The sequence below is a fragment of the Corvus brachyrhynchos genome, unplaced genomic scaffold (assembly GCF_000691975.1).
Source record: "Corvus brachyrhynchos isolate BGI_N302 unplaced genomic scaffold, ASM69197v1 scaffold116, whole genome shotgun sequence".
NCBI classification, from domain to species: domain Eukaryota; kingdom Metazoa; phylum Chordata; class Aves; order Passeriformes; family Corvidae; genus Corvus; species Corvus brachyrhynchos.
Window position 1 is genome coordinate 10,123,904 of NW_008240221.1, and position 26,169 is coordinate 10,150,072.

Sequence of the window (26,169 nt, forward strand, 5' to 3'; positions counted from 1 at the left end):
GCGCCCCTGCCGGCTGCGATCGGAACTGCACCCGAGGGGAAAGGGCCTGACAGCCGAGAAGGCTGGCACTGGGTTTGTGGTTCTGTTTGCTGTTACTGCCATAGTTATTGTTGTTTGTTTGACTTGTTTTATATATATACACACATATATATATGTAAAAAACTGTTATTCCTATTTCTCATATCTTTGCCTGAAAGTCCCCTTAATTCCAAAATTATAATTTGGAGGAAAGGGGGTTACATTTTCCATTCCAAAGGAGGCTTCTGCCTTCCTTAGCAGACACCTGTCTTTCAAACCAAGACAGACCTTTGCTCAGTATCCCCTTCAGGTAAATGGTTACCAGAACTTGAATGAGTGCTTAGAAGGAGCCATGGTGGAGGGAGAGATGGATGAAGCAACAGAATCTCTCAGTCAGTGAAATACGGACACAAGCACTGGTTTACAAAACTCCCACCAGTTTTGATCTTTGAACTCTCCCGATTTAAGTTCAATCAGTCACTAGGACAGCCAGAGAAAATTCACACCAAGCTAGAGTTTCCCCAGACTATATATATGGACAGGTACCGCTACTGCAATAAAGATCTTATTCAGACGAAAAGAGAGGAAATTAAGAGATTGAAGGAGAAAATGGTGACTCTGCAACAGGAACTGGAAAGGTACATGGAATATGGCTCTGGCCCAGCCTGCTTTCCAGTGCCTGACATGCTGCAGTACATGCTCGAGTTCATTGCTACAAAGCCAGCTGTGGCTGTTTCCTCTGCTCAGAGCTCTCAAACAACACTCCTGCACTCCCAAGCCAAGCCTCATGTTTTGGACGTGCTTTCGCAGCCAAACGGCATACAAGAAAGGACCGATACTACGATTGAAGATGAAGCATTCTTTGTGGCAAATTCTTCGCAGCAGCAAAACTCCAGTATGGAGGTCCAGCCTCCTGTTTCACCAGCAGAACTGTCTGAACGTCCAGCTCCTCACGTGGTCTCCGACGAAGAGCTGAACCTGGTTCAGATGTGTCTGCAGTGATGGAGAAATGAGATTGAACAAGACATGCAAGATCTGAAGGGAGTCTATTGCCAGAATCAACCTGTCCATCGAACAAATGTACTGTGACCCTCTCCTCCAACAGGTTCCCTATCGCTTGCACGCAGTCCCGGTCCATGAAGGGCAAGCAAATCCCAGGCACTACTGGGCCTTCGTATATGACCAGCCTCGGAAAAAGATGGCTCAAGTACAAATACAATATTGTTACCTTCAGTGAGTCTTGTAATCCACTCATAACATACATACCTGGCATGCCTGTAGCAAGACCCTGACCAAAAGCCAAAGCTGGATTTGCTGCTGCAGCTGCTGCAAGTGACTCTGCCTGCTGCCCTTGCTGCCCCTGGTTGGGAGTGAGCGGGCGCTGAGTTGCTCCAGCTCGCAGGACCTGCAAAAGGCCGACACAACACCCCTTCCTTAAAAGGTAAGGAAGCCAATCTATTATGTGCTAACAAAGGTCTAGAACAGTTGCTTTGAGTATTTGATGCCTCATAGCCCCGATTTTCATTTCGGGAATACTACACCTTGTTGGTTTCAAGGATATACACATACAAAGAATAAAAGCTATATACTACTTTGCTGACAAACGTGACCATAAAGTACCTGCCCTGCTCTGGACAGCAGGACTCCTTTGTTCCATCAATGGTAATGAGTATAAAGGAAGGAAGAAAATCTGTAAGAGTGATACATTTTACAACCTGCATTATTTATTAACTGAACACCTGACCTTCCTTGATAAACACATTTGCTTACATTACTTCCAGGCAGTTGAATTATGTAAATCTGAGTGTTTCAGCACTTGTAGTAACTTGCCTAAATAACTAACACTCCACTGCCAACAGTGCTGTAAATAATGCACCCACTAAGTTTTAAACATTCACATAACACTCCATCACCATGCAACAGAGGCATATTTTACTATGTTCTGAGAACGAATCTCTGCGAATCTGATTGAAAAGCAATCTAAATTCTTGCAACTACTCTATTTCTCTTGGTTAAAATCAACTTTATCAGGTCCAAAATAAGGAAGAAATACAATTCACAATATACTCCCACATAGAATTGCGTATGTAATCTGCATAAATCGGATATTAATTTTATAGAGAAAACAAAAAGACACTGCAGAGACGATATACATTCAGTTACCAATGCAGGTCACTGATAAAAACAATCAGTAGGAAGAAATATCCACCTGAATATAAAAACAGTGATGAAACCTCTGGACTTACATGGTAACTCAGACTTTTTGTATTACATTTCTAAGAATGGCATTGAAACTAACCATATTGCTGGTAAAAGATTTGAAATATTTACATTAATTCAAGTGTAAAGTTATTGTAAAATTTGGTGTTTTCCTTTGTCAAAATTGCCATTTACTTATACTGAAAGATCATAAAATAGTTTAAAAATGCATCCAGAGTAACAATAGAAAATTATCATTTTTTTAAAATTACTTAAAGAAATGGAAATTTCAACAAGTTCTTGTAACAATTGCTCACTCTTGCTTTACCAAAGCAAAAATACCATATCGCACATGGTGATGCGGCAATACAATTAATGTCACAGAAAAATAAACTGGGCAATCCTTCCTCCCTATGAAGCAACAAAACTACTGATAATAGCTTTATTTCCTTACTTTTTTCCCTAATTTTTGAAGAGATAAAAATGTGTAACATTCAATTTTCCAGCTAATTTATAAAAACACAATCAATTTCTTCCCAAGCTTAAAAGAAACAGTATCCTCCTAAAATTACCAATTATCTTTTCATTCCCATATGTCAGTTTTCTAGATTAAACTTTACAATAATTTAGTACACAGGAAGCATTACCTACACACACACACAACAGCACAGCAACCTGAATGAAAGGAACCATTTTTAATGCCTACTGCTTTAAGAAACGAGACTGTAAAATAACTTTAACATGGTGTAAGACAGTGTCAATCACTAAGAAAATTGAGAGTTTTTAATATTCATTTATTATATGATAAAATGCAACATCTGAATGACGTAAAATTTTCTAGCAGCTGACCCTTACACACTGAAATGTTAAGGTAAGGCACCTCTGCTTTTCATGCTGTACGTACCGGTTGCTGTCCCTGCTGTGCCTGGGAAGCTGCTTGCTGATTTGCTGTGGTATTTGCTGCTGCAGCTTGCTGCTGGAATAAATTGGCTGGATACACTCCCCACGGAACACCATAATACTGAGGAGGAACCACAGCAGGACCTAAAACCAGAAAGCATGATTATTCCATCTAGTGCAGCTGCTTAAAATACTGTTTGCAGCATCCCTCATTGATCCATCTTCTCAGTGTCAGAAGAGAAATCAGTTAAAAAGAAAGAATTCCCATACTAGCTAAAATGAAACATGAATACAAACAGGTTAATTTTAAAAATTCACACCAAGTCATATCTCCTCTATGAAAAAATGAGTACCCTTGTGAGACTCAGATGACAAAGAAAAACCATCAAGCATTCAGAGTCTGTGTACCAAAGAACACTCAAAATCAGTTTTCATGGCTGGAAGAAAAGATAATTTCAGAACATCACAGAATGAACAAAATTTATCCTCCTGATAGTGATGTACTGAGACTTCGATCATCTGTGATTCCTCCTTTCTGTATGATGCCCTCGCTTAATAAACACAACTATTGCCTTTGCCTCCCTGCACATACATGACGCCCTTCAAAGTGGGTGCACTTAGCTCTTCCAGTCTATTGATGAAGAACCTGTAGAAGAATAATCTCTCTGTATCATGGCATTGCACCTCTAACACATTAGGTGCATGTCTTTTAGTTTTTTCTACTGCCTTCCCCGTGAAACCAAGAGGTGGAAACAAAAGGGTTTTTTTAAAATGTTATGCTCAAGTCTGAGCACTAGCTGGGACTTGAATACTCAGTCATGTTTTTTCAGTGATATCTAAGAGCTTTTTAAAGAGTTTTTACTGGGCTTGGAGTTTCTCTGTTGGCTGGGCCTTTTAGCATGCTGGAGACCATCTTTATTCTCATGCCCACTGGGAATGAGAAAACCTGGAATTAGAAAATTAATGCACTGAATAAAAAACATACAAGGAAAGGTTAGCTGTCTCATCTTTCGAAAATAATACATACTATCAATGTCAGGTGCACCTTTTCAAGGATAAACACTTTTAGAACAGAAAAAAAGCTCTAATTTTTGTATATGAAAGTCCAGTAGCAACAGAAACTCAGAATCCATATATAACAAACTGAAATTCTTTCTATTTTAGTAAAAACTTTCAAAATGGCAATATTCATTTTCCCGCCAGTCTCTCCTTACTAGAACTACATTTGCAGAGAATAAACAGGACAGATTTAACTTTTTTTCTCTTTTCATTCAGTTGAATTATCAAGACAGACACTTTCTAGTGTCCAGTTACCTGCTAGGGTAGCTGCTGCAGCTAATCCAGCTGCGGTGTACGGGTCAGTCCCTGGAGGAGCAGCGCTGATAATATATGGGTTTGGCACAAAAGCAGCTGGGGCCAAGCCTGCGGAGAATACGCCTGCTGCAGTAACAAACAGAGTTTCATTACAGCCAACATTCTTAGCAAGCACCATCATATTCACACCACCCAAATCACACAGCCTATCTGTTAAAATCAGAACTGCTTGTACTTTGGAAGCTTTTAACAGTAGGTGCATAATTACAGAAACAAACACTTCTATGTCTTCTCACCAGTTCTTTCTTAGTAATCCCAAGGCCTAACAGCTTTGTTTTGTTGGATCTACAGACTCCAAGGAGATTTATCTCGTATGTGTCTATCCACCCTTATACAGAAGGGATTATTCAAAGTGGAATTTAACTTGCCCAACTCCTAACTATCTGAAAGTTACACTAATCTTGCAACAACATCTGCAGCAGACAAGTCATCCAGTGTCTGAAGTGAATCAGCCAGATGAAATGAACCACCTGCTAGAGACAAAAGCCTCTCTTCACTGACAATTAAGAAAAAATTCAACCAGCTAGTTTAAGTCTGATACCTAGCTTTTAAAAAGCCACTTATGAGATACTAATTTTACTTCCAAGAATCCTAATTTGATAGAGGAATTGTAATGGAAAGAGCCAACTGCAGAAACTCAGGCAAACAAAGCATCACTATCCAGAGTTTCCCCCATCAGTCAGGTTCACTTACTTTATCCAACACTGAGTCAGCAACTGCTGCAGCAAGCAATGCACATCAAACTATATCCCTCCTTCCAAATATTTCTTGATAAATTTCTACTAATATGCACATCAGAAGAGTCTGCATTTTAAAGAGGAAAAATTCAGCTGACTACTCAGTCAGCACTTCACACGAAGTAGGGGCTTCTCTGCAGTTTAGAAGTCAAAGACAGGACCTGTGGACTCACACAAACAGCTCTCAGCCTGTACTCATCAGCTACGTAACAGTGATGAGCTCCCACTTTTCAGTCCCAGCTACGGGTTGCTGATCCCTGTCTGAGTGGCCCTGATGACCTACCTAAACAAGCTGGTGGGAAAACTTATTAGCAGGAGAGCACGGACACAAGCCACTGGAGATGCTTCCGACTTCTGCCTGCCCTTCTGATCCTGAGAACCCTTTTTTTCTCACAGAGGAAAGAGATTAGTGCACACATGTCAATAGCCCAGTGGAACTGGAGAGGGTGGAAATCTTTAAACCCTGACTATCTCCCTTCCTTAAACAAGGAATTGCTTCCATGTGTGTTCCAACCTCCCTCCCCTAAACACTGATAGCTTCCCCACAGCGGAAGATAAACTTGTTGTCACGAAATAAAGCCTCCTTGTTGAGTTGCAGCACACGAGGAACTTTATTCATTTAACTAACTCATTGAACTAAACGGACTGAAAAAATGCCTGCTAAAGAATTAGCTCTATCACAAAGGTACCTGCAAGAAGAAAGAGCTGCTTAAATGGTGCCATTAACAAGGAAAAATTAAAACTTAATCAACACAACAATATGATTTCAAAATTCTACTCTACAGTGGTTTTTAACTGGATTACTAAAAATACTAAACTGCAATAGAATCTTAGAATTGCATATTGGTCTTTAGTATATAAAGCTAGTGTTTCTATTACTGCTTATAGCAGTAAACATTTTTAACTTTTACTCCCATCAAAATTCAACTACTATGCTACAGAAGCAAATATAAGCTTTGTTTCTTTGTATAAAAGAAATAAAACTGCTCAAAGGGGAAAATTTACAACAGAAAACCTCCTCTAAGGACAGTACAGTCATAGGCAGCCTTTCTGAGCAGTTTTCATGAGAACCACTACAACGGGCCAAGTGATCAGTACCTATTTGAGTGAGAAGACTGTGGGTAAATGGATAGGATTCTATCAAAGCAACACACCCCCTTTTGCCAGGGACACTTGCTGTACTGTACAGAAACCTCACCTATGTGCGGCTGCTGAGCTGCAGCCAGCGCATATTGCTGCTGCTGGGCTGCTGTCAACTGCTGAACAGTCAGAGCATTAGTCCTCTGGAAAAGCTGTTGGAAAAAAAACCCAAAAACAAAGGCATTTCAGTTTTCAAAAGTCAGGGCTATAATATACTTGGATTTGTTTACCAAAAAAAAAAAAAAGAAATTCAAACCAAGCTTCTGTAATAGCAAGTTACTAAACTAGAAAATTATGCAACAATATTCTTCTAGATTAATTATACAGTTATTTGCCCTTGACTAAGTCACAGACAAAATAATATTCAATGCACTGTATGTTGAAATGACTGATTATCAAAAGGATAATCAACAACTTAAAGGATCAGTTTGCCACAGTCCATTACTAACCTGCTGCTGAGAATTGTAGTCAAAAAGTCCTACAGTAGCTCCTGAAGAGTCCATTTGTACCTGATTGCCAGGATAGTCAAACTGTAGAGAATCAAGACCAACTTGTTCCATGGCATCTAGATTCTGATTTTCTGGATTTGAAAATTCTTCTACCAAAGGCTTGTGGGCTGTAGGATTGGGAAGTGGACCTAACCCTTCTGTGGTGCTGGGATTGGGGCCCAGGCGTTCAGCTACTTCTGTTGGAGAGGCTTGTCGACTTCCAGGGGTACGACTGTTGAAAACAAATTCAACATACACTCTTCAGTCTTAAATAAAGCTGTCCATGGACAGAGTACAGCATTTCTACTTTAAAAGCAGCTCTGAACTCAAGCGACTTTACAAAGGGAAGTGACAGACTCATTTTAACATTTTCAACCAGCATGCATTGATGGCTCAAGGAAAAGGATGCATTTAACTCTAAAGTTTTTTTTTTTTTTTTAACGTTTAAGACTGACTATGCAGCTCTTCAAATCACTTGTGAGAAAAACAAACTCATCTGTGAGGCTGTTTTGAGTCAAACGGAGTGAATTGTGGTCACCTGTGAATTCTGGGATGTCTATTGTATTTTGGGAGTGATGTGAAACGTACTGAAGAGAAATAAAAAAAAAAAAAGAAATGGCTAAGGACATTTCATGCCAAAGAACAGAAAGACACAGCAAAATTTCAACTGGAAAGGACAAACATACAATATAGTAACCATTTTTCACATCTGAAAAGCAAACAATATATTTTTACCTTGAGTAAAATGAACTAATAACCGCCTCGTTTAGCACGTGAGTAAAACATTTAATTTCCTACACAACTCATTTAATAGACTATACTACAGTGATGATTGGTGGGGAAAAAAGCGTTTCTAATATAATCCTGAATAGAATATACAATATCATAGAGACATTATTACATATAAAAGCTGAATTGCTCTCTCATCTGACTGGCAGTATTAACCATATTCCCACTGAATACAGGGGACTTTTTGTGCACCTATAAACACCTACAGGCAAACACATGAAGTCAGATATCAACAGTGTCACATCCTAAAGAGATTCCCAACACTGTATTTGGTTAGATTTAGGTTACCTTAATTTGGTGTGGTACCCCACCTTCTGTGGGAGGCCATACTGTTTAGGCTATTGAGTTTTACTGGCAAAAATGTAAGTTAATTACTAGGAAAGAGTTGTGTGAGAAAATCTACAATCCTCTAACATTATTGTGTTGGCAGAACTTTATGATTATATATTGTTTATCAGGAAATGTAAAACTTCTAATTAAGTTTGCTTTACTTGTGAAAACTGGGCTCCAATACCAAAGGAAGAACCTTATGTTTATTCCAGCAGTACAGTGCCAGACCAGTTTACTGTAATTCTACGTCAGAGACACAGACTCAGTACTACCTGTTCTCCTTCCTCTTCGGGGCTCCAAAGCCAAAGTATCTGTTCCTCACTGAAGCACACGACTAATGCAAAGAAATCTACTAGTACTTACGTAATGGCTGATACCAACACTTAGGTCTGTACACCTAGAAATCAGCCTTTTAGGGAGTTTATTGCAGCAACACTGTATGATTTATTACTCTGGACAAAATATTTCAAAGAAAGTAGGAGTTTTTTGACTAGAGGTTTTTTTAATGTAACAAGCAACCTCATGACAATTGTCTGTAACATACTGGCTTACCATCTAAGCATCCTAGCAAGCAAACATGTCTTGCTCCAAAACTTGAGTTTAAAGCCAGTTAATACTTCCTATTTTTCCCAAGTTAAATACAGCATCAACAAAGTGAAGAACAAAAGGAAAAAAGGCAGTTATTTCAGTACATACTTTAGTTTAAAAACGCTACAAGTACAATAAAAATACAAGGAGGAGGACAGGATGAAGTTTGTTTGTTAATACTTATGATTAACTAATACAGGTTGCTCCTTATATTGGTGCTGTTCTGTTGCTATAGTTAAAGTTGTGTCAATACTTCAATTATAAACCTCTGTTTGGAGGGATCTATACCACCACTTTATATGGCCCATTTCATTTAGAAGGCCTTATTTTTTTTTTTGAGAGGTTTACTGGCTTTGGATGCTTTTTTGCATTTGTGTATTTTTTAGTAACTTCTCTCTTTAAATAATACAGAAGGTACTTTACAAACACCTATTTCAAAATTGAAATAGATACTGGTGAAGAAAAGCAGGACACAAGTTATTCTGTACTTTTGATGTGTAACATTGAAGGGAACTCAGTTTATTGTGTGTATTGCAGCAATCATCTGAAAGGAGCCAATGTGAGCTCTCTGGTATGCTTGGTATTACATTATTTTCAATGATACCTCTTGAAAAACAGACTTGAAGAATCCCTCCTTACCCTCAGGTAAATACATTTTTTAAAGGGTAGGAAACACTTGCGTATGGGATTCAAACATGCATTTTAATATACTTGTTCAGTAATGAACTAAGGAAACCACAACTATCTGGTCATGTTTATCACATTAATACAAATTTATGAGCAGCACTCTAGTTCTCTATGTTTTTAATTCTTCTATATGACATTTACAAATGCATCACAGTTATTCAAAAAAGAAAGATTAGCCCTTAAAAAATACCCAATTTAAAATGCAGTTTAGTATTAAAAAAAAAAAAAAAAACCAGATTGGCTGTGCTGTCATGTTAGAGTTCACTGTTCAAAAGCTTGAGCTTGGTCCAGTCTTTTTATCCCTACGACACACAACCAAACCACAACACCATTCCATAGGTGACATTTAACTATATGAACAGGAAAATACATTGTTCCACCTTAGTCAAAGATATGGTTTCTATAAAGACTTATGGGGAAATGATTAGTTGTGTTAGGCTGTGGCATCCACTAGCAAAATCCGAAGGAAAAGTTAAAATTCTGTAGGACTTACTCTCTACAAGAACACTCAGATGCAAAAGTTAGAGTATTAAAAAGAAGCGGAGAGAGAAAGAAATTTAGTGTGACATAAAAAGGGTTAAAGTTTTCATCCCTCTTTAATTCACAACATTCAGAAGGCACCCGTTTACTTTTAATAATTAGTATGTTCAGATGAATTTGTCTCATGAGAAGTGACACACACAATAATGACATCCTAAGAAACATGTGGCACGGTGGGAAAGGGAGGACTTGAGGGGGGAAGAATCAGTCTGCTGCTGGGTAATGTTTAAAGCTGACACACAAACCAGAATTGTAATAATGCCCTTAAGAGACATGCTCGTCTTCTTGAGAAACAGTTAAAAGCTTACTTAAAATCTTTGCAATCGGCATCCATTCCATTTGGCAAACCTCTGCCATTTATTTTAGTAACATCCTCATCATCTCCTTGTTTAAGATCTCTGTTTTTGTCCTCCTCAAATGGAGAAGCCTTGCCTTTCTGATCTCCTTTCTCAGGTCCATCTGTTTCAGCATCTCTAGTGCCCTGAGGAAAAAGAATCTGTTTGATTCTGAATATTGAACAGAACACAATAGGAGCACCACAAGGTGACCTAATTCTACACTACAGTGCACATAAACAATACAAACGGTTTGTTGTCAATGAAATTGCATTTGGTGGGTAACTTGGTCATCAAGTTTCAACCACATGCAATTAATAACTGCCAAAATGTGAAAAGGAATGCCAAGATTTATAATGGAAGAGCTAACTCAACCTTAACTATAGCGGTGCTGTTAAAGCAGTAACACTTTGAGTTAGACAGAAGTTTATTTTATACAGTTAAAACATCCACTTACAAAACAAACCCGCATGAAAACATAGAACAGGAAGATCTAGAATAAATCTCATCACACATTTTAAATTAAGCCATTTGCAGTCTTTTTCCTACCTTTAAATAAAGTTTTTAGGAAAGCAGTTTAAGACACCTATATATAGTTATGATTCCCAAACCACTTCCCTCTTCCACCCCCTTGAACCAAGGAAGACAGATAGAAACTAGACACTTCCTTCTAAAAAAAAAGTGTTAAAAAAGAAAAACAGACAAAGAGAATAGAAAATATAACCATGTTACCACGACCACAGGAGGTAACTAGACAAGCTTAACACACTGCATTACTTACAAAAGCTCCTTTCCTAAACCGGGAATCCAATTTATCAGCTGGAGAGGAACTTAACACATATTCTACCATGCTCACTCCAAGGCCACCACTTTCTGATCGCGGAGACAATACAGCATTTACTTCACTGTTTCCATGAAAACCCTGTCCAGGCTTTCTCTGAACCATAATAGGTTGGGACATAGAATGGTCTGTTAAAAACAAATAAGTAAATAAAACTATTGTATTTTATTAAATACAACTTGTAATGTTTTTGCATTTCATTACAACAGCAATATGAAGACAAAAAATTAAATTAAATAAAAAATTCCAAATCACAGTCTCAAAAAGTGTTATTGAAACACAATCAGCATGCAGGATACATTTTCACAACTAAAAGGAAAATAAAATTTAATACACAGTTACATTTTGGATAATAATTTGCTTTGAAATAACATTGAGTAATTACGACTGATTTTTCACTACATATAAAACAGTCACTTACGAGGAGTTCCCCATGCAGTCTCTCTCCACTCATCACCAAGGAATATCCCTTTTTGTCCATCTTTTGCTGAATCATCAGGTTCCCAAAACTTTTTGGCAGGTAAAAGCTGTTAAGAAGAGAAGATGGTTTTATTTAAATATGCTTGTAAATGGGAAAAACCAGCAATACTATTAAGAGGATGATCAAGTAATTAGCCTTAGATCATGGAATCATAGAATGATTTGGGTTGAAAGGGATCTTATCATCTAATTCCAAGTCTCCTGCCATGGGCAGGATTGCCACTTTTTGAGCAGGTTCCTCAGGGCCCCATCCAACCTGGTCTTGAACACTTCCACAGATGGGACAGCCACAGCTTTTCTGTACAACCTGTTCCAGTGCCCCACCACCCCATACAGTAAAGAATTTCTTCCTTACATCTAATCAAAAATCTCTCCTCTTTTAATTTAAAACCACTCCCCCTCATTCTACCACTATCTGCCCTTTTAAAAATTTGCTCTGCCTCCTTTTTTGTAAGTTCCCTTCAAGTATTGTAAGGCTGCAATGAGCTTTCCTGGGAGCCTTCTCTTCTCCAAGCTGAACCACCCCAGCTCTCTCAGCCTGCCTCCATAGCAGCAGCAGAGGTGTTCCAGCCCTCTGACCTTTGTGGCCTCCTCTGGACCCACTCTAACAAGTCCACGTCTTTCCTGTGCTGAGGACTGATATAAAAGTCAGCTTTCACTAAAGCAATACATATTGCTGAGGAAATCCTAACACTTGAAATCTACTTCCCATTACTGAAGCTAATGCTATAAAAAAGGAATTCCTAAAATGACCCCAACAGGATTGAGATTCTGAAGTTACAAGGAAGAAATAGAGAATATAGAAGCAGTTGTGAAAAAAAGCAAATCAAATTAATCCCTGTGTTAAATCAAGACAATCCTCTCAGAAGCTTTAACTAACAGTGACTTCTTTCTAAAGACTCAGAAGCTTGGCTGTTAACTAATACTGTGATAACCAGAAAGAGCAGCAGTTCATTGTGACGTTCTCTTCACTTGGAAATGCATCATGTTCCAAATTTTAGAAAGTGACTAATACACATGGTACCAAGTCAGCTCCTTTAGACCACAGGGCTGTTAAGAATCTGTGACATTCATATGTGAAGTTCCACATACCAGCACTGTCATTTAGATGTATGGGTTTTTTCATTCCTACTTGTAAAACAGAAAGTGTCATGTTAGATCAGGATCATTTCTTGTACTGTCTTCAAGGACAGAAGGACTTAGCGTGACATGACAGAAGCACCACACAAACAAGAATATCTCAAATATTAGCATCCTTTTCGCTTTGATTTTACTACTTTATTCCTCTACCTTTTCCCATCAGTAACAGTACAACTGCCAAACTCTACATGTCATATTTTCTCTACATGTAATTAAAAAACTGTATTCTCAGACTACATATTAGGTACTTTACAAGGTACATCAACAGAGACAAAAATGAAAGCAACTTGCAAAAATTACAGGGAACAAGAAAGCTGCACAATCCATCACATTCACCAGATTCTGTACAATGTAATGCTGTACTTAGAATTTTAAATTTTGTGAAATTAGAAAAAAACCAAATGTAATCTGATGAAGCTGTTTGCAACACACAAGTACGTTCTGGAAATTTGCTTCTCCTGCAACTTAAGTGACTAAAAAAAACCCTTCTGAACTTCACAGCTGCTTAGTATGAGTCTTGATGAAATTAACAGAGTTAGGATATAATATAGATATTTCTTAGTGTAACACTGAAAGCACTTGTGAAAACAGCTTCAAGAAGAGGTGGATAAGATTGCCACTTGCAGGCCCCAGTATTAACACTGCAACAGAGGTGACAAGCACTCCTCTGGACTAACTTAAGGATTGATGTTTTTCTGTGCTGTCCAGAGCTCTTACCAGAAATGAAGGCGTTTGACTAGTTAACCTCAAATCCCTGGACTCCTTACAGAAATTCATTGACACAGAAGGATTCGGGTAGGACGATGATAAACTGCTAAAGCTCAACAAAACTACAAGAGAGTGTTACACTTACTAGAGGTGCTATACTGTCGTGATCTGCCCTGACAGAGATGCCCACTCTCAAATGCATTGTAGAATCACCATCAGATGTCAACCAAACATACTTTGTGAGCAGCAAGATACTAAGTTTACCCCAAATTTAAGGGATGAAATTAGCCATCAGATGAAAGAGAAATAGATTAATGGAATCTTATGACTGCTTTTCAACTAAAAGCAGATGATTACAAAATCCAGATCTGCCTGTGTGATCTACACATTGTTTTTAGCTTTATATTTGTAACAGGTTTGCAATACTACTTAATTTTCATTTTGTAGGAGAGTAGTAGAACAGAAAGCAAGCATTTAATGTTACCTACGCAACCTTGGTTTTGGGAATCACATTTTATTTTAAATGCAGTCTAAGCCAATTTCAAGTATGTGTCCAGCTGAGAGCTTTGAAACACATAAGAGAAGGTATCACCACCTAACACAACCTTGTCAGAATAAAACAGATCTAGTATTATCTTGGATGCCATAAAATAAGAATTACCTGAAGTATGCTTACCCTTGAATTAGTAATTTCTACTATCAGACAGGTATGTTCAGACAATCAGTGTAAGAACAATAAACAAATTTAGATCAGAACATACTGAAATACTGGTTTTGATATCAGCACTCATTCATAGGATTTGGATCAGAGGGAAAACACAGAAAGAAGCAATAATCTTCACTGCAAAAGTACAGGTTGTTTCAGGGGGGATTTTGCTGCTGTTGAGAAGATTTTTTTAGGGTTGGGTTTTTTTTTTTTCTTTTTGAGGTTTGCCTTCTTTTTTTAACTACTTACTCCCAAATTCCAAACAGACAAATTCAACTGCTTTCAGTCTTCATGTACTTTGGTACACAAAGAATATAAAGTATCTTTACCACAAAACATAATACATCATCCATACTGAGAGGCTAAATTTAAACTACTAAAGATTAAACAGATTTACAGAATTGATTTTCATTAAAATTTCTACACAACAAAGAAGTCCCTCAAATATTTAAATAAATGCAATCTTACAAAGTTAACAATACTGCAACTCCCTGAGAGCCACTGATTTAGATTTATTGACAGATGGATATGACATACACTGCGCTCTTTTTAAATGGATGCTTTAGCTATTGGATTGTCAAATAAGCAGCCTTAGCAGTTGTCAATTATTTTAATTGTGGAATTAAAACAAAAGAAGTACTTTTCAAAAAAAAAACAAGTGTATTCCTCTTCGACAAGAGGAAAATGTCTTGATTAGTTCTACTGAAAAAGACTTAATCTAGAAGTTATCACAAATGAATACAGGCAGTTAAAATCATTGTGCTTTACTCTTTGATAGCATGTGTTTCCCTCAACATTTTATGCATTTAGTGCAATAAAACACAGATTTTATGAAGATATATAAAATTCTAAGTAAAAATAATGGAGAAGGTTGTTTCTATTTCTTTCTAAACTCTCCCAAAAGTACAGTAAATATGTCTTTTTCAGTATCAGCACTGATCCCTGTTAGGTGTCTCCCAGCTGAACAATGCCCTTTACCACACACAAGTAATAATAACCAGTTATGCTAAAGCTGCCTCTTAACCAGCTCTCTGATATGAAACTGCACAGTCTCCATTACTGTCTCTTGCATTAAGGATTTTCAATATTTTTTAAAATTTATTTTTAAGATCAGAAGCTATTCCTACAGAGCTGAATGAACACCTCAGCTGAATTTCTCTGAATGAAGTTTTGACAATAGAAATGAATACTTTGGTCCTAAAATGAACTGTGTGTGCTTCCACCCTGTAAGTTAAACCAACAGACATTATCAAAAGATGATTTATTTTTCTGTTCTGTTTGGCAGTGAGTTTTGTGTGTGCCTGTAGTGGGTCACACTAAAGGTCCTGAAGCCCACTCTGCTTGCCCTGATAGAGCAAACAGATGCCTAGAGAGAAACAGCACCATGTGTTCTTATTTCTTCAGAATACTAACATGATCTTACAGGTCACCATAGATTTTGAGAGCTGAAGCCAGAAGCATCATCTGTGTATAACCAATCTAACATTTTAACCAAGCTAAAATTTTAAGAGACATTCAGAAAAGATGTCTGCAAAACAGACTTCACAGCCTCCTAATGCCAAGTATTGATACCCAGTTGTGCAAAAAAGTATCAGTGAGGATTAGAATTATAAAAAAAGAAATTAATTTCAGTTCAGAGAAAAATCTTGGCAAACAGAGAAAATGAGGAGGAACATAACTTTCCAATAGCTAGAAACAGTTCAGTTGACATGACCTTTCATACGTTTCAAAGCATATGGAAGATAGCATGTAAAAGCCTACAACTACCAATTCTAGTTTACTTTATAAGGACATTTCCTTTAATATTTTACAAGGTTATAATCAAAAAACAAGATTAAAACAGCCACGGAATCTATCCCAGAACTACTTTATCGTTGTGCAATACCTTAAGAAAATTACTGAGTAAGTCAACCTAGCTACGTGAGCCTGTATTACCTTAAGATACCTGGAAGACACCATTGAAATGGAAGACAGAACAACCTGCTAAGTGCAGGATCACAATATAGTATCAGTTTCTGATGCTGTAGTACTGTATCAAAACTCTGACTCTTTATGTGTGGTTTTTTTAAACATCTTAACAGATCCACTGAATGTCATGAAAACAAACCAAGAGAATCCTAATCATGCAGAAATACATCCCTCCATCTGAGATAACCTAAAACGAAGATTTGCATGAACAGTCATATATACTGTAATTTAATTCCCAGGCATTTGTGCCATCCTGCACTTTCGCTGCTTTCAATCTTTTTAGGGTACTTTGTGGGTGTCAAAAGACCAACCACCACCACGAATTTTACCCATCCACTTTACCACACTGCTGGTACTATCAAAGATACTTCACTAACACTTTTACTTCTCAAAAGCAGTTTTAAGAACTGGGAGGGGAGCAGTGTGGCTAGTCAGGTGTCTAAAGAACAGGGCTTCATCTACCATTGATTTTTCAAATGGGAGATGGTTCAAAGTCAGCACTGGATGATGCAAAAATTGCTGAAAAGCCAAGTGATTGCTTAAATGCTTCATTAAAATAAAAAAAATCAAGTAGGAATGGCCATGTGTCAGCTCAGAAACATCCAGCAACTAGAACACAGCACTTATTTTTCATCATTAAGTTATGGTTTCACAAAGACTTCTATCATCATTTTAAGAAAGTTGGGCTGCAATGTTGTCACTTGTTCAATTATCAACTGAATTAGGTAAATATCCAGCAAGACAAAAGGATCTGTATTTGAAATCTTAGTTCAACACGAAAATTTCTTTACCATGTCCTGTCAGGGCAAATAACCCTAACACTTGTCAATTACTTTCTAAACAGTTCAGGCAACTGCTTTTGAAGGAGCCAAGTAATCCTCCATGTTCTTAAATTCCTTCCTCCAACCCCAAAGTACACTGACTTAAAAAAACCCAAACAAATCAAATCAGTCAAAAGAAACAGTCCTTCTTCCCTCCAGCTAAGAATTACGTAACAGCACTCTTCAGTCTGGTTAAAATCTTTTAAGGAGTAATTACCAGTGAAAAAGTAGTAAATTATCACACACTTCTGCTGGGTATGCCAGTTTACTTTTTCTGGAGCCAAACCTTTTTTTCAAATCCCAGTCTCCTTGGCTTCTCTGGAGCAGAAAGAAATTGTTCCACTAGCTTAGATACAGTGAGACTGAAAACATGCCTCCTTTCATAGAACAGTACACTCTTACAAAATACTACCCTTTCACTTCCCTAAAACTACCCATCCTCTAACAAGAATGGCACAGACACAGCAGAACCAGTCAACAACCATCCCAAAGTTCTTTTAGAGTACGTCATTTCTCTTCACCTTACAGAGAAATAATCAACTTGTTCTTAAGAGAAGCTCTTTGCTTCATGCTGTATTATCTAGACTTCTTAAACTGTACCAGTATTTCCAAACCACCAACTGGATTTTCAGCACGCAATAATTACCTCTCCCATTCCCCGAGATTCTAGGGCAAGAGCTTGAAACTCATGATTCATCTCATCCACAGATCGAACCTGTAGAGGGAAAACCAAAAGAAAAATCCATTAGTCAAATATCATTTCAAAATTAAGAGTTTTCAATACTCCAGAAGATTTCTGAGTATTTAAAGCACACACAAAATATGCTTCCCAATTTAGTCTGAACATGAGTCTAGACTTCATGAACAGATACAGTTAGCAGCCAATTTAATGTACCCTGCTAATATAATAACATACAAGAAATTCCAAGAGACTTTACCAGTTTAATCTCCACATATCTGTACAGATATTGCTCACTATAGAAACGGTGGCCAACATTACATTTGCAATGAATGTGAAAAAAAAAGTGAAATTAAATATTTGGGCATATAAAATCCTTTAGACAGGGGAGGAGCTGTTGCACACTGTGTTACTCAGTACACCTGGCAGCAAACAAAGAAAACCTCACAAGGCAGGTCACAAAATCTACTAGTAAAAGTGTTGCTTTTTACATCTAGTAACTGACTGCATTATCACAACTCCTCCTGTTTTCTTCCAGGAAATAGCATTTTTCTTTCTCTGCAGGTTGTTCTTTTTTCTGTTTGCTGTAAATATGAAAGGTATTTTACTAAAGTAAGAGTTGCTGCTGCAACAAACCACCACCTTTCTCCATTGCACAGACAAGGCACTGGGCTGATTCTTTTCTGAAAAAATGGTTTCCATAAAGACTTTTCAAAGCCAGGATAAGCTTAGAAAAAAAAAATAAATAAAAAAAGGAAATTCAGAGTTGTTTCTTTCCCTTTCCTTCTCTCCCAGCAGCGACATGTACCAGATAACATTATTCAAGTTCAAAGTAAAATTAGTTTCCCTCCCAACACCAGTCTCTCTTGACGAGTTACTTTCACCAGTAAATCCATCTGTTTACACCAGCCAATAAACCAAACTGAAATTACTCCACACAGCTGATAACACATTACTAACACTTTTCAATAGATCCTCAAATACTAGGCAAAGAAACAATCTGGTGCTTTCAACATTCTGGCGCAAACAACTCTTTCTTAGCATTGCAGAAGTGGCCAACAGATGCTCCATTCTCAAAATTCTACTCCTGAACTATTGTTATTGCCTCAATCACTCTAAGCCATTAACTTCTGAGGTTGAGTGTCTCTGTGCTTTTCACAAAGAAATTTCACAGCTCAAAGAAATAGTCCCTCAAGAAGATCAATATTTTAGTTAAGATGGAGTCTGAAACCACTTCCCAACAATTTCAGTGAGATACTGAAGGGCAAATTTAGTTTCAGACTGAACTATGGGGTAGGCGCATCAGCACACTGGCCTTATTCCAGTAATGCTGACACTTAAGTTAATGAGGTTGATTTTATTCTTTCAAAAACTGAAAGCAGATTTTAACACATCCTTAGAAAAACTAAAGACATTTTTCTTCCAATGAATCAAAAAACAGATTCATGTTTTATGCAAAACTTTTATTAGCGCCAAGGGATAATCAAATATTTGTGCATGCTCATAGAAAATAAAACTGTAGAAGAGCAATTACTTAAAAAGAAAAATCAGAAACTCAAACCCTGAGGACTTCTGAATTTGAATATTACAGTTTCTGAAAACATAATTTCTTCTACAGATGGCTGAGAGAGTCAATTATCTTACCTTGGCCACTGTTCATGCTGAGGTCATGCAGTTTAGTTTCAGTTACAAACCAAGATTAATTTAGGTACTTCTGTCTCAATATGTAGGTTTTGATCTAATGATCTCTAAGCAAAATTTGCAGGTAGAGCTGGCCAAACTATATTTACCATAAACACTACCCAAATCACTGTTAGATAACAAGCAACCAAGCTTGAAAGACACATACTTTTTTTTGGTTGTGATGGTTTTTGGGGGGTTGTTTGGGTTTGTTGTTTGTTTTTTTGTTGGTTTTGTTTTGTTTTAACTTTTGGTGGTGGTGGTTTTATTTGTTTGTGTTTTTTGGTGTTGCAAGACCCTAATACTAAATGCTCATTTTTCACAATTCAGCAAAGTCCAAAACCATGGCCACACACCCTTCCATGTCTCTAAGAAATGACAATCCAAGAATCAGGGTAAGAGCACAGCTAACTCCTTTCTTCTTCTAAGCAGTTCAGAGACCTTATAAGAAACTGAAGTTTTATAAAACTGTAAATACATTTTAGCACACTGAACATTAATTTTGCTCACTGGCTTCTTTCTTAAAAAATATAAACTTTAAGTTAGTGTTATCTATTGCTACCAGCAGCAAGAGAAAAAATAGTCCTTTTGCCCATCAAAAACAAGAGCCCACAAGATCCTGTCCCATATCATAAATTTGTGTTTCACAGATCGTTTACAAATTGGAGAAAACACAGGCAGTACCAGTATCTCATGCCTTTCTTCAACACTAACCCAGTCCTATCATTATAACAACAGAAGGAAACATCCAGAATGATACCCAGCTGGATCTCCTAAATATAAAGACACACCCTTTCCCCAAAGGAGAAACTTTGGTTGGGATTATCCATATTACCAACAAGTTTTATTTTCTCTAATTCAATACCAGCATTAACCTAATTCATAGGTTCCAGAAATAAATATTTTAACACTTTTTTAAACACAAATTCAGAACATAAACAAAATCCCCTTTTGCTATTTTTATTCATACCCTGTCATCCAGAATAATTCATAAGTCAAAAAGAGGCCTATGGAACACACTGCTCAACATTCACAAGGTTTTTTCTGGTTTTGTTTGATTACATCACTGCCTCATCCCTGGAACTGCTCAAGGCCAGGCTGGATGGGGCTCTGAGCAACCCGGTCTAACGGAGGGTGTCCCTGCCTATGGCAGGGGGTTGGACAATGGTTTCAAACTTCTAATACACATCAGATCATTCCACAGGGGCCCCAAATAATGCACAAACAGATATTACACACCAGAGCCGTCTGTAGGCAAAACAGTTCCTCACATGATGCTGTTAAATAGACAGAATGTCTTAAGCATATTCATGATTTTTTCCCCCTTAACACACCAACAGAAAATTCTCATCTTCTTCCCCTTCCACAGTCTCTAGATACAACATACCAGCATGTTTTAGTCCATTTTTCATCGCAGCATTAGGAATGAGATTTTAACACAAAATTTCCATTTAAAAGCAAAATTATGTTTTAGTAGACTCTTTCTTCCTAAAGTTTACACTTTCTCTCTCTCCATGAAATTTAAAAATAATTTATTAAAAATCTCGAGGCCTACGCAAAACCCTTCCTTTACTCTGTTGAGACTCTCCAGTCCTGCCACCCTTCACCCAAGAGCTTTTACCACTCCACTTGAATGAGCTTCGTAACCATAGAGGTAACATTTGATTCAGAAGGGGTTTTTTTGTTCCTTTTCCATGCATGCATGAGAATTTCACCAGATCACCCAGGTGAACTGGCTGAAATGCCACAGGGACAAGCCCACGACATTTGACTTAGGGAGAGCAAGAAGGAGAACCTGGTGCGGAGCAGGGTGGGATAGGAGTATCCACTCAGTGCTGGCTACATGGCAACTCAACTGGTAACACGAAGCCCTGACCTTGGTAACTCAAGGCAAAATTCAGAAATCAGACTCTTGACTGGAAGTCATCTAGGATTACCACAAGAAACACTGCTTACAGAAACATCCATTTCTGGAATCCAGGCATCCAGATCTTGGGACAACTACTCTCTCAACCCTGAATCTTGCCAGAAATAGGCTTGTAATCATTTTCTTGCAAAAGCGAAGAACAGCCACTTCTTGGAAAAAAGGCCTGTGGAAAATAGTAACAAAAAAATACAGTATCAAAGGATATGACTTTATTTTCTATATCAAAAGTGGTTAAACCAGCTGACCAGAAAGTAGGAAAACCACTTTTTCTGCATCAAGAAATTCTAAATTCCACCCCTCCCCTCTCAGGTGAATACCCTAATCACTGTGACAAAGACATGAAGACACAGCAGCTGTACCTGTGTCCTAGGCCAGAAATTCAACACAAAACACCCAGTAATTACAGCACTGGGACTGGAAAGAAAGAGAAGCTGCTGTTTACATGGCAAACGCTTCTACTTTTTTCTTAATTTTACTGAATTACTTCAATGCAAAATACCCTTCCAGCTGCTTTCCACAGGGATGGCTCTTCTGTAGCATTTATCTTACGTAAGATACATCCTTATGGAAGAGCCTTAATACTATGAGCCACTTAAACTATTTTGAAAACCCAATACATAGCAATTCTGCCAGTCCTCCATGAAGTTAAACACTGTAAGTCATGTCAGACACTTGACTAGACATTTAAAAAACTCCCAAAAAGACAACCCACCAAAAACCTTTCAGATAGGTGGCCAACTTGAAATTACTAAACAAAAATAATATTTTTAACAAAAATATTAGACAGAAATCTGGAAGAGATTCATAACAAAGGACAAGAAAGGAAAACAACCAGCCTAAAGCGCACATCTCCTAACCTGTTACTGCAGTAAAGGGCTGTATATAGAGATTTCTACTACATAATATTTTTGCCAAAATTACCTAGAGGCCAACCCACAACGCATCCAGATAACAAGAGCTGTTGAGCAGCTGAACAGGCAACTACTAGAAGCACAACTGAACTGTTTTGTACACTAAACACCAACTATTTTCTGTAACATTAAAGAAAAACAAGACATTTGTTTGATTCAGCAAAGTCCAAAACCATGACTTTTTAGCAGATATATCTTCTCATACCTCTTTGAAGCATCAGGGAACCAAGGGTTCACTTACTACCAAACTGGCTAATGAAAGTTGCTGCTCCCAAGTAATTCAAAGTCAACAGGTGCCATGTTTTGATAAGAGGCAACATTTTCTGAGGGCCACATGGAACAGTAACACAACTGAAAACTTCACTAAATACTCCAAAATGTCCAGGCTCCTTAAGCAGTCCAAATAAAAGAGGTGTTTGGCACTGTTAGGTACTTCTGACAAAAGACTTAGGGAACCAATTTTAAGTTCTAACCATTATTTCTATGGTTACAAGCCCAGAAGTATAACGTCTTCCTCCAGTAAGCACTTAACAATTTTAATTTTCACTGTGTTAAAATAGTGTTCTAAAATCAACTACAACTTTTGCAGGCAAGTGAATAATTCTTCAATTGCAGTATTTTTGGCTTCTTAACTCATTCTCAAGACTGAGTTGTACTATACTTCTGCACTCTATGACCCTTAGTACATCCAAATAGTCTAACAAAACCAAATTTCTCAATTTAGTTGGCTTGGCTCAGCAATCACTCTGGATCTTAATGTTCTTGTGCTTTATTTCCTTGTGAACTTTGTATTGTAGTTTGAGAAGCAATCCTAGCAGCACTGAGAACGTTGACAATGACAGAAATGAAAAGAGCAAATTTTCAGGTGGGGTTTTCTGCAGCCCATTAAAGGGGCAAAGGAATATACTCAGCAAGAGCACAGTCTAGCCTGCTGAAAAAGCCAACTCACAAAGCAGCAAGGTGATCCAAAGAGCCGACCAAATTCTTTGCTTGTTTTCAATAGGAGTATCAAGAATCTCGAAGCCTACACAGAGGAGAAATAAATTACCTAGATTTTTATCAACAGCATGTATAAATATGCTTATATATGTATATGTTATATCTATGTCAAAGTATGCTGGACAGTATCTCAAAAGTCACCATCAAGTCTGGAAAATACTGATTTACTAGCACAGTCTTCTGCCAACAGACGATACAGAGAAATTATTATTATATCATCACTATCCACCAAGAAAAGCACAAGAAAATGATGGACATCTTGCCCCCTGTTTCAGAACTACACAATGGTTCATTGGCCTAAAAAGCCAGCTGTGGACTCCAAGAAGTTGCTCCCCCTAAAAATGAACTCTTCTATCATGTAAGAAACTTACCTCTTCATTGCACAGGCTTTCATGATTCTCTTTCCCACCCAACGAGTTCAATCTTTGCCCTAAGACCGGCAGAATGGTTTGTACAGGTTTTCCTAAACTACTGTCAAACGTCCTCAAGCTCAGGATTTTAATCTGTGCAACCAAATACTGGCAGAGCTACCAGGCTCACATAAATTAATAATGTGTCTGTATCAAAACCTGATTTCATAACTATTTATAACAGTTACACAGTTTGCTCCATTTGAAAAGCTGAAGTCATATATTCCTACATAAATAGGGCATATAGTTTATACTAAATAACCTTAGCAGGTTTCTCAGTTTTTTGTGTAAGAAATTATCCATTCAAAACAGTTTCTAAGAAATGTACAGCATAGGAGGGAAGGTAACAGACATTTGCAAAACAAAAATCTAGGAACACGGTAAAAAGTATATAATTTTACAAAATGGAAGAAAAAAATCCCATAAAAACTTGTCCAGTAAAAGCTTCTGTAAACAGGAAATTATTTACAAAAATTTAATTAGAACAATTGATTAAAATAATATTTCCCATACACTGCTTAGCTTATTATTTAAATGAGCTACAAGAAAAAGTAATTCTTTAAAAAAAGGGAGCTGACTGGTCCTTTACTGCTCGGAAATAAAGCTGAAGAATTATTTTTATGCAAGAAAATGTATAGGTTTAATCTTCAATATGAAATAGTTTAGGTATAAATCCCATGTAGTTTGGTGAGACTCTTCACACCTTCCTCTGCTGCACACATTATTCTGCGACTCTCACTCCAATGTTCCTTCATAAATACACCAGAAACAAAAAAAGAAGGCACTAAATATATCCAGAAGTTTGAAAACAAAGCTGCGAAATGAAATTTGAGTTGCAGTTTCTGTCTAAACATGCTTAATTTAATTGGTGCTGATTACTTATATGCACATGACTAAACTCTTTTTTTCCAAATTTTTAAAATCTACACTTCTTGTTAAGCTGGTTAGTCAGCATCACCTTTCTGGTAGCAGTAGAAAGTGCTAGAGGTGGTGTAACAGAAGTTTAGAAGCATTTACGAGCCAAATTTCTAACCACTATTATTCTGTTCTGACAGAAAGGCTCTGCCAGTGAGTAATAACTGCACAGCTACTTCTATACCGAAGCATGACATTAATTTGATGTGCTGCTGCTTTGAGACGTCACCCTTCATTACTTCATCATTTGCTCTCATTCAAAAGCTTTATTTAGCAAATTAAAAAACTTTTTAAAATCTTCAAGTGCTCTCTAAGCAATATGCTCAAAAAAAAGGCTTAAAACTTTGCCTTTTCTGAAGGCAAATCTGAAGATGAAAACTCTGTATAAACCCTAAAGATATCTACACACAAGCAGGAACTAGGGACAGTTTATCTCAATGTATTTTGTAATGATTAATGAAACATAACCTTCATTCTAATAGAGTCAACAAGCTTTTCTTGAAAGTGTTAACAAGAACTGGAAGACTGGAATCCACAGGCCTTGAATCAAGTAGAAATTTCCATAAATTCATTTTCTATATTGTAATCAATACTCTCTCTGCTGATGTGCTTTCTTTAGAAATCTCAACTATCTTCACTTTTCTGTTTACTACCAAGGAATCTGAAACAGAACATTTCCCCCACACAAATGTCTGAAAAGTAAAAAAAAAAAAAAAAACCCAAACTTTAATTTTTGTTTGATGATGGGGCTTTAACACCACCTTAAAAAGAACGTGATCTTAAGGAATCCCATGGAGCATAATACATTTATACACAATATAGTTTATATGAAGAAAAACATTCTGTATGTACGTATATACACACGGACCCCACCCCCATTAAGAGTGGGGCTGAGGAAATTCCAGAAGTCACTCTGACAGCATTTCCAGGAAACAGTTTTATTTTGTTATTGTACAGCTGATATCACAAGCACTCCTCCCACCCCCTGTTGGGGTCCCTCCCCCCTGTCATGTGGCCCTGGGAGAGGGGCCCTGGGGGGAGACACGGCATTTCCCTGCCCCTGCTCAGCCTCATTCCCCATTGGTTGTTTTGTGTTCCCCTGCGCGGGCAAGGACCCTCGGGTCCCGGGATTGAGCAGTCCCTTGGCGGAGCCCCGGCCACGCGGCTGGAGAAATAAACATCTCTGAAACATCTACCAAGAACCAGTCCATATATATTTCCTTTCCACGGGCCTCGTTGTCCGATATATCGTGTTACAGTATCCCCACTGTAACAAATGGTAGAGAATTGCGGGCAAGACACCGATCCCTAAGGACAGAAAATTCGTGAGTAAAAACCACTCCAGATCTCTCTCTTCTCACCTTGGTTTGGATATTCTCTCTGGACTATGGAAGAATTGTGGGAAATGTAGCTCTCTGAACCACAGAAAGAAATGTATCTAGAAGTTAAAGGAATCCTTGAACAATAAAACAGGAAAGTACTTGTTCCAGGAGATCTAGAACAATTTTTTAAATGGTTTTTCAAAAATTTCTTTTAGATTTCTCGAGACTTACTTTTTTATATTGAACCTCCTGGAACTATTTACGGGTGTTTTTGGTACAAGATCTGGGATGAGATAAAGGATCAAACAGAGCATGCACTAGTGATAGAACCTCTCTGTGCATCCCTTGTAATCAGCGAAGCTCTTGAGGAGCATTTGTATGGTCCCATTCCCCTTAGAGCAGAGGATGGCTGTAATCCCGTGGCCAAGGCCGTGCAGCCGCCATCCCAGGAGCGTGTGACTGCAGCCGTGCCAGCAGAGGTGCCTGTGCTGGAAGTGCCCGGCCCCCTCAAGAGCGCGTGCCTTATCGTGGACCCCC

The 26,169-nt window shown here is 37.8% G+C and overlaps 1 protein-coding gene across 6 annotated transcripts in view; it reads right to left on the reverse strand.

Annotated features, from left to right (window-relative positions):
• Positions 1-21,238, reverse strand: part of PUM2 (pumilio RNA binding family member 2) — a 55,717-nt gene extending 34,479 nt beyond the window's left edge. For 4 of the 6 annotated variants that reach the window (XM_008641798.2, XM_008641800.2, XM_017744950.1 and 1 more), the window contains exons 1-10: positions 21,105-21,238; positions 17,436-17,504; positions 11,388-11,493; positions 10,907-11,094; positions 10,099-10,271; positions 6,818-7,088; positions 6,427-6,520; positions 4,432-4,557; positions 3,122-3,261; positions 1,285-1,423 (exon numbers count right to left, since the gene is read on the reverse strand). In XM_008641798.2, the coding sequence (XP_008640020.2) occupies positions 1,285-1,423; positions 3,122-3,261; positions 4,432-4,557; positions 6,427-6,520; positions 6,818-7,088; positions 10,099-10,271; positions 10,907-11,094; positions 11,388-11,493; positions 17,436-17,504; positions 21,105-21,116 (1,318 nt within the window). In that variant the 5' untranslated portion in view covers positions 21,117-21,238. The remainder of the gene's footprint in view (positions 1-1,284; positions 1,424-3,121; positions 3,262-4,431; positions 4,558-6,426; positions 6,521-6,817; positions 7,089-10,098; positions 10,272-10,906; positions 11,095-11,387; positions 11,494-17,435; positions 17,505-21,104) is intronic. The other 2 variants (XM_008641799.2, XM_017744949.1) reach the window with 1 other exon arrangement.
• Positions 21,239-26,169: the final 4,931 nt, after the last annotated feature.